We start from the raw sequence: 9,038 nt of genomic DNA on the forward strand, positions 1-9,038 counted from the left end.
CTGGAGGAATCATGTTCAAAGACATATTGTTGTGTGCCAGTGGATGGTTGCACTGTCCTAAAAATCAACAAAACAACATTAATTGAAATGGCGCATCTTTTAAGAGGACAGGCTTGCAATATGACCAGAATTATTGTAGGCCTTACTTTTAAATAATTAATTCTTGTAATCAGTTTTAATGTGAAACAGTGCTTTCAATTTCATACTATTTGTGCATAGTTAAATTTTATTAAAGGCAAATTATCAGTACGGTAAAACATTGTTGTAAATTGCCTTAACTGCTGCAGTGTCAGCTATTCTGCTGTGGTGGCTTTTTGACTTCAGCCTTTTTTTCTCTCTTTGTTTCGCTTCCCTATTATTTAAACGATTTGGCCCAAAGAAAGCATCCACTATTTTGCAATTTCTGTGGCGGTCTTTATTTTTGAATAAAGAAATCATTTTACATTGGTAAAAGTGTGATTCCGTCATTAGCAGCGCTCTCTACCTCCAGCTCTCAGTGTCAGCCCTGAACGTTTTGCACCGGGGGAGTGAGCCTCTTCTTGCCAGGGCCAAACATTATCTCCGCCGAATGATCCCGTGTATCTAGGATCAGTAATTTGACACCAGCAACTCCTGAAGAGATGTCCTGACCCTTCAGTGTCAAACACTAGTAACCAACCAGCTCGCTACAGCAAGTCGAGCAGACAATGTGCTGAAAACTCAGCCCCAAACAGCTGGAAACGGTTACTTCACAACAACACTAGCTGAGGGAACTGATGTACTCTGTTAAATATCACAGCAATTCATACACCCACTGGTTTGAGACTCCAAAATGCTCAATCTCCCAAATTGACAACTTCTCTTTTTTTTCCTTTTCTATTCCGCTCACTTTCATGTCTTTAAACTCTGTGGTTTGTGCACCAGATGGATTATGAAAGCAGGATAAAAATAATTTCACCATAGCTAGATATTCACCACGAGCTAAATGTCTATGTGTTTTTTATTAAGTTGGCCTTAGATGCGTCGATATTTAAATTCCAGTATATCAGTTTACATCCTGGAATGTTTCTGCAAAATTATTTTATGAATAGCCTACGCACCTACCTGCCGACGCAGTTTAAATCACCCATTTCTTTTTTTTTAAATTCAAGATGTATGTTGAGCAAATTTGCAAAGGCTGGGTTTAAATGCTCACTTTCTGAAGCATCAGCTATTTGCCACCTTTCTCAGATTTCTGCTACGATCAATGCATCCTGCTGAATTGCTGCCTACAATGTGAATTTCATCCAATTTACAGCATTACATATTAAAGAGGTCCACGTCTCTTTGCCATAACCTTGAAATGGTACCAAATACATGAAGTTTACAGTTGTTGCAAACAGAGCAACTGGATGGCAACATGAGAATGTTAACAAAGAAAAGCGCCACAGTGATGTTGCACATTAACCACCTATCCTTTTTTTTTGCATTTGGATTTTGATTAAAGACAATATGCTTTATTGGCACTCTGCTAAGTACAAGGAAAAGGGAATAACCTTCACTGTTGTCACCGTTAGAAACGTCCATTTCATAATGAAAATTAAAATTCATAACGTCTCCTGATATGGCATGAACACCTCCTACATAAACGAATTCCGGCCTCTGAAAACTTTCCATCCACACAGTATTCAAACAGAATACAGCATGCTGAACATACCAAGGGGCTTTTCTTTCTATTTTCTTATTACTGTTGTTCAATTAGCCCCACTGTTTCATTCAATGCATGCATATGAGGACATTAATATACACTGGCAGTTCCCACAAACAATATTCCTCTCAAGCTTTTCCAAGCTAGCATGCAATAACTGGCACAGAATGCAGTTTTTTAAAAAATCAGCAAAATAACGCTCAACCAGTAACTGTGCCCACTTAATGCATAAAAATAATCCCAAATTCAAAATTTGAATTCTGTTCCTAAGTACCTGGTTTTACACCGGCAAATGTATCTAATGTGTTACAGAGTAAAGGCAATGATATTCCCAATGACGTGAAAAAAACAAAGCTGCTATTGCTGTGGGAATTAAAAGTATAATTCTTGGCATACTGTCAGAGCAGACCTGGAGTGCCAACGGTATGTTAGGGGTGTAGGCACCCAGAGTGATAATGGTAACAGGAGTGGAGATAACACACAAAGGTATGTTACAGTCATAAAACTGATTTGAAATTGTGTATTATGTAACACACTGACTGCGCCGCTTGACTTTTTTTGCACACTTGAATTTATTTTTCAATAATGAGCAAAAACAAAGAAAAAGGATTAAGTGGCGTGAGAATAAAAGACATCGGAGAAGCATATGTCAAAATAAATGGCATTTGAATGACTTTAATAAGCATATAATAGAAAAAAAAACAGTCTTCACAGAACAAAAGAGAAAAGACAGAAACCATTTCTTTTTTTTGGATAACACTACAATACTCCAGATCGAAACAGATAATTGAAAGACATTGTCATTCCCATAAGCTCTTTGCTTATGATCTCTTCAGAATTTATGGGAGCATTTTTTGTGAGTAGTTAATGAATCTGAATGAGGTTGTTTCAGTCACTACAGTCAATTTTTTTCTCTTTCTCTTCCCGCCTCCAGCAAACAAAATCACCCTTTATGACAGTATTTGTTTCAAAAGTGAAGACGCGCAAATGTTGTCGCGCCGACCAGTTTAACTTAACAAATGTTTTAACTTGACACAGTTCATGAATGATTTTAAAAAAAGATTCAGGTTCAGACGCTGTTTGCATCGCTCAGCAGTGGGCAAGTTACACAGAGAGTTTTCATTTTGGTTAACTCTTGTCAGTGCTTCTGACACACTGACCTTGCACGACAGAGAAAAAAAAAGAGAATGCATACTATCTAGAATTTTAAAAGTGTACATTGTAAAACATCACTTTGGTGTAAAAGAAGACTTTAGCTGACCATTTTAGCTAACGGAGTCAGTAATACACTGTCAGTAATAAAAAAATAGTTTCAATCTCAGATTTATATATTTTTTTAAACTTTAAAACATTCTCACTACAGCGACTGTGTATCTTATGAGCACGCATTGGACTTAAAACATACAGAATCGAAACTTGACCTCACTCTCTCTCCCGATTGGCAGGGATTTAGGAAATTAACCGCATTTATAAAACAAATACAGCTTCCTACTGTGTGATAACAGTTTACAACTGGAGTATCCAAAAAAAAAACTAGTTTTTCCAAAAAAAAGTGCCGTAGTCTTAAATCTGCTAAATTCTGAAGCAATCGCCGCCCATTGGGTAGCGCCAGGTATAATTAACACATTAATGGCACAAACAAAAAAAAAACAAGATTGTTGCTAATATTGATATAACTTGAGATCTGTCCGTCTCCTTTTTTCTACAAAAAAAAATCTGCAGCAAAAAAAAAATAACCAAAACGACAAAGAAAGAAGATGCGCTGAAGTTACAATGTTGGTTTCTGGTAAAGCGGAAAATTGCCCTCAACTTTCCTTCTCCACAACAAATGTATCCCCCCCCCCCCCCCCCACACGACCCCCCTCCCCCTCCCCGCGAAAAGGTTTATTTTTAAAAAAAAAAACACAGCCTGCTGAAATGGTTCAGTGCATATGGACAGTCTGGTTGCATTTATTTACAAGCTGAAAAACCGAGGACTGCACATTAACAGTAGAAAGTTCAACTATTCTATGATAACTGCTTCCAAATAACACAAACTAGACATCAACGCCATGCCGAATGGAAAATAAACTGGTACAAAATAGAAATGACCATACATGTCCAGCATGCAGGATTGATTTTTTGTGGGGGGGGTTTTAAATGCAGTTTTTTTTGTCTGTTTCACTATATAACCAACACAGGCAATACATGGATGGGGTATGTTGCAGGTAATTATCTCTTTCTCTCGCTCTTTCGCTCTCTCTCTCTCTAACAATTCTCAAGCAGGCATATGGATGGGGTGTTATAGATGATGGATGGCAGGCGCTTGGGGGACTCACATGAAGAAATCTGGAGATGGTGGGCTGTCACTGGTGGAACCAGCCTCTCTGAAGCCATTGCTGGCGAGTTTCTCACACTTGAGTTTGTAGGCGTCTCGCTCCCTCATCAGCCGAGACACCTCTTGCTTGAGCTGCTCGACCTGCTGAATGAGCTGCGTCTTCTCGTTCTCCAGCAGGTGCTTCTGCTGCACCCGCTTGTACCTGCAGGACTGAGCGTAGCCCCGGTTCTTCAGGGTCCGCCGTTTCTGCTTCAGGCGGATCACGTCGTCCTTGGTGAAGCCGCGCAGGTGCCGGTTCAGCTCCCGCACCGACATGCTGACCAGCTGATCGTCGGAGAACCGGTCCTCGGCGTGCAGGCTCTGGTGGTGGGGCGAGCTCTGGACCTGCTGGGAGCCGGACGAGGTGGAGGAGGCGGGCGAGCTGTGCTGCTGGTGGTGGCCGTGGTGCTGGTGGTGGGCGCCGGGGTTGGCCAGCTCGTCGGGGGGCAACCCGGCGTACGGGTGGGGGTGGTGGTGGTGGTGGTGATGGTGGCCCCGGTAGCCATCGTAGCCCTGCAGCTGCTGCACGGCGTGGGTGCTGCCAATGAGGGCTTCCACCGCGTCCTCCGGTGTGAAGTTCAAAGCCTCCGGGTTCAGCTGCTGGTAGTTGGTAGTCATCCAGTACAGGTCTTCCAGGTGAGTCTTCTGCTCGGTGGGGCTGAAACTGGGCGAGGAAGGCACCGAGCTGCAGGGGGTGCTGATCGGGGTGGAGGACACCGAGCCCGTGGGCTGCAGCCGGTTGCAGTGCCTCCCGGAACGGTCAATCCCCAGGGGCTCCTTCTTCACGTCGAATTTCATCAGGTCAAAATCATTGACATACTCCATGGCAAGCGGGCTGGCTGGCAACTCTGTATTAATAGCCAGCTCTGTAGTCATTGCTTTTTGGGTGTCGCTTCTTGTAACGTCGCTGACACTTTAAAGTCCCTCTTTTCTTCCTGGATGTCCTCGCTGCTGCCGTTTATCGTCTTTCTGCCGCTCGCCCCGGGTTTGTACAGATAGTCCTTGATCGTCTCCTTCCCTCCTCCTCTCCCCCCCCCCCCCCCACCCCCCCCACCCCACCACCAGCACCCCCGCCACCCCCTTCGGCCTCTTTGCACGGGTGGCTCTGAGTTCAAGTGAAACTTCTTCCAATGGCACAGTGCATGGGAGGGAGGGAGGCACTCGACTCTCTCTCTTTCGCTTCTCCCTCTCTCTCTCTCTGGCTTCCTTGTCACCAACGGAGCGATCCCCTCTCAAAGTCGCCAGGGGCTTGACATGAAGAAATCAGCCGCTCTTGAAGCGAAGAATCGCCCCCTCCCCAAAAAAGGGGGATCAACATTCAATTTTTTTTTAAAAACAGCAACACCCCCTTCCTAAAAAAGAAGGGGGAAGGAAGCCAGGGCAAGAGGCAGAAAGTGTCCCTTTGGAAGCGGGGGGGGGGTTTGCCCCTGAAACGCTGCTGGAGCCCACGGTGCAAGTTAGAAGAGCTCCTCTCCCCGCACCGAGATGAAGTAGAAATGGGAGAAGCTGCCTGTTTGCAAAAAAGGCAGGAGGTTTTACTGTCGCTGCTCCGCCGGGCTCAGCTTTGCCTCTCTGCAGGAGGAGGAGGAGGAGGAGAAGGGGGGGGCGTGGGGAAAATAAATTTTAAAAAAATCACCCACAGCCAATCTGCTGCTGATCAGGCACCTTTTAGCACAGATTGCAAATCTCCCCTTTTTTTAAAAATCAGTATGGACAACCCCCCCCCCCCCCGGGCACACGTCACCCCCCCTCCCCTGGAGGCGGGGCTCACGCCACCCCCCCTCGCCAATCAGCGCCTCCACACCGAGGAATTAGCATAATAGGATAGAAACAAGGGAAGTGGAGTTTGACAATTAGAGCCAATCAGCTGACAATCAGCTGGGCAGCCCGACTGCTGCCAATCCTGCCTTTGGGCCAGCCCAGAGAGACAGGCTCGAGACATTTACACAGGCTTCTGTCCCCTTCCCCAGCCCACAGACAGGGGCTCATATCGCCCCCCCCCCCCCCCCCCAGCGCAGCCCAAAGTTATGTACAGTGACATGCACAACAGGCAGAGACAGAGCCTTTTCCTCACCTCATAGAAAAGGGGCTGGTTGAGCACAGGGCTAAATAGCTGGCTTTGAAAGCAGACCAAGGCAGGCCAGCAGCGCGGGTTCAATTCCCGTACCAGCCTCCCCGAACACGCGCTGGAATGTGGCGACTAGGGGCTTTTCACAGTAACTTCATTCGAAGCCTACTTGTGACAAGAAGCGATTTTCATTTCATTTTTTTTCCATTTCATATACAGAGCCCCCTACACCCCCAGCCAATATACAGAACTTCCCCTCCCCCCAGCCCATATACAGAACTTTGCTCCCCCATCCCATATACAGAGCCGCCTCCCGCAGCCCATATACAGAGCCTCCTCACGCCCAGACCATATACAGAGCCTACTCGCCCCCAGACCATATACAGAGCTGCCTCCCGCAGCCCATATACAGAGCCACCTCCCGCAGCCCATATACAGAGCCGCCTCCCGCAGCCCATATACAGAGCCGCCTCGCCCCCAGACCATATACAGAGCTGCCTCCCGCAGCCCATATACAGAGCCGCCTCCCGCAGCCCATATACAGAGCCGCCTCCCGCAGCCCATATACAGAGCCGCCTCGCCCCCAGACCATATACAGAGCCTCCTCGCCCCCAGACCATATACAGAGCCTACTCGCCCCCAGACCATATACAGAGTCACCTCCCGCAGCCCATATATAGAGCCGCCTCCCGCAGCCCATATACAGAGCCTCCTCGCCCCCAGACCATATACAGAGCCTCCTCCAGCAGCCCATATACAGAGCCTACTCGCCCCCAGACCATATACAGAGCCGCCTCCCACAGCCCATATACAGAGTCTCCTCGCCCCCACCATATACAGAGCCTCCTCGCCCCCAGACCATATACAGGGCCTCCTGCCCAGCCCATACACATAGGATCCTCCTCCAACCCCCCAAAGCCATATACAGATGTGCAGATTAAATGAGGTTACGGGGGTAGGACAGGGGAGTGGGCATAGGTAGGGAGCTCTTTCAGAGGGTCGGTGCAGATTCGATGGGCTGAATTGCCTCCTTCTGCACTTTGGGGATTGGATGGATTCTTTGGACATATCGAGCCTCATGCACCAGCCCATACACCAAGGCTCCTCCCCCCTCCCCCACCCCATATACAGAACAACCCACTCCAGCCGATATGCAGAGGCTTCTCCCCGCCTCAACCCACACCCAGAGGCTTTGACCACCCCCCAGTCCTTACCCAGAGGCAGTTTGCCATTCCATTCACCCCTTCGCAGCCAATGACCTGAGTGAGGTTCCCCTCCACCCAATCCCCTCCGCATCCATTTATAAAGACTCCTGTCCCACAGCTTCCATCCAACAAGCCATCTTTTCCCAGAGGCTCCTGGCTCCTGTGCCCGCTACACCCCGAGATCTTCCAATCGTCACTTTGATTCCTGGCTCAGACACGTTTCCCTCTCCCCTTTCCGCACTTGTTTCACATTGCTGACAGAATGTGTGCTTTTCTGGCCAAGGGGCTGGTTGAGCACAGGGCTAAATCGCTGGCTTTCAAAGCAGCCCAAGGCAGGCCAGCAGCACGGTTCAATTCCCATACCAGCCTCCCCAAACAGGCGCCGGAATGTGGCGACTAGGGGCTTTTCACAGTAACTTCATTTGAAGCCTACTTGTGACAAGAAGCGATTTTCATTTCAGCGGGCTTTTCCTGTCTTTCTCTCTGCTTTTTATCTTTCTCCACCACTGGTACCTCTCTACCTCAATTCTTCCTGTCTTTCTCTGTTTGCGTTCCTCTATTTGTCTTTCTTGATCTCCCTGTTTGTTATTTTAATCGTTGCCTTTCTCTTTCTCTTTGCCTGTCTTACTCTCCCATATTTGGTTACTTCTCTCTGCCTCTCTCTCCTGCATTTCCCTCTCTCCCTAACATCCTCCACAATCCTCTCAGCGTTTTTTTTTGGATTAGTGTAAACTTTGAGCTGTGACAGGACGTTCGAATCGGGACTAGCCGAAGCCAGTGACAGCGTGGAGATTAAAGTGAGCCAGATCGCTCCTGCTCACAGCCTCGCTGTCCTGAAGCCAAGTGCAGTGTTTGCTCTGCGAGAGAGAGGGTGGGAGGAACCGGGCGTTCAAAAGTTGTTTAAAGCAAAGGTCGAAAGCAGCGCGTTCTGCTGAGGTTAAAATGCAAGGGCCTGTAATAATTGCAAATGAATATCTAAACTCAGACAATCAAATCCATGACATCTCCCCCGCGCTGGCATGCAGTTAATGTAAACAACTTGACACCATTCTTAAAATGTACTTTATAATTTAGCTTCGGAGAAAATCGTTACTTTGCATCACAGTGGATCGATACTCTTCTCCATCGTTAACAGATTATTAACCTCTGTCCCACCCCCACCCTTTCCCAAGACACTGGCAGTAAAATATAGAAGGCAGCTTCACCCCTTTGTGCAATATTTATTGTAAATTAAAGTGCCCCCCCCCCCCAAAAAAAAACAATCAAACCAGCGATTGGCTGCTGGGTCCTTGTACAAATGCATCATACTTCGTTGCAACTCTATACGGATTCGTCGATGACTGGTCTGGGATGTACACTCACTCACAGAGCAAGCTCTTACAAAGTGCGACCCCGTGTGTTCAGATCAGAGCACAGGGGGGATGGAACCAGAGCAGCAAACGCGAGAGAGAAAAGCAGTCAAGCGACACCAGCGAAGCGCGGGGGCAAGAACCCGTTCGGGTTTTCAGCACAGCCCCGCAGCTACTCCTGCAGAAATCCAGTTTGGAGAAAAAAACACCACAGCCAGTTCCAGCGGGGCAGAGCACCGCTGCACATTTTGCTTTTCAAATTGGCGCAAAATCAAGACTTGATAATCAGTCACTCATACCGAACGTCATTCTAAACACTGTTGGACACTCCGACAGCAAACAGTTGTTTGCGTCCAGCGCGTTGTCTATCTCCAGAAATATGATTCAGCTCTCC

The 9,038-nt window shown here is 47.3% G+C and overlaps 1 protein-coding gene and 1 long non-coding RNA gene across 3 annotated transcripts in view; both read right to left on the reverse strand.

Annotated features, from left to right (window-relative positions):
• Nucleotides 1-8,838, reverse strand: part of LOC140428546 (uncharacterized) — a 461,056-nt gene extending 452,218 nt beyond the window's left edge. For both annotated transcript variants that reach the window (XR_011948811.1, XR_011948812.1), the window contains exon 1: nt 8,564-8,838. This is a non-coding gene — a long non-coding RNA (uncharacterized lncRNA). The remainder of the gene's footprint in view (nt 1-8,563) is intronic.
• On the reverse strand, nt 3,564-5,694 carry LOC140428545 (transcription factor MafB-like). Its single transcript, XM_072515145.1, has one exon. It carries the CDS (start codon nt 4,896-4,898, stop codon nt 3,981-3,983), a length of 918 nt encoding a protein of 305 aa, XP_072371246.1. The 5' UTR covers nt 4,899-5,694; the 3' UTR covers nt 3,564-3,980.
• Nucleotides 8,839-9,038: the final 200 nt, after the last annotated feature.

The sequence above is a fragment of the Scyliorhinus torazame genome, chromosome 8 (genome assembly GCF_047496885.1).
Source record: "Scyliorhinus torazame isolate Kashiwa2021f chromosome 8, sScyTor2.1, whole genome shotgun sequence".
NCBI classification, from domain to species: domain Eukaryota; kingdom Metazoa; phylum Chordata; class Chondrichthyes; order Carcharhiniformes; family Scyliorhinidae; genus Scyliorhinus; species Scyliorhinus torazame.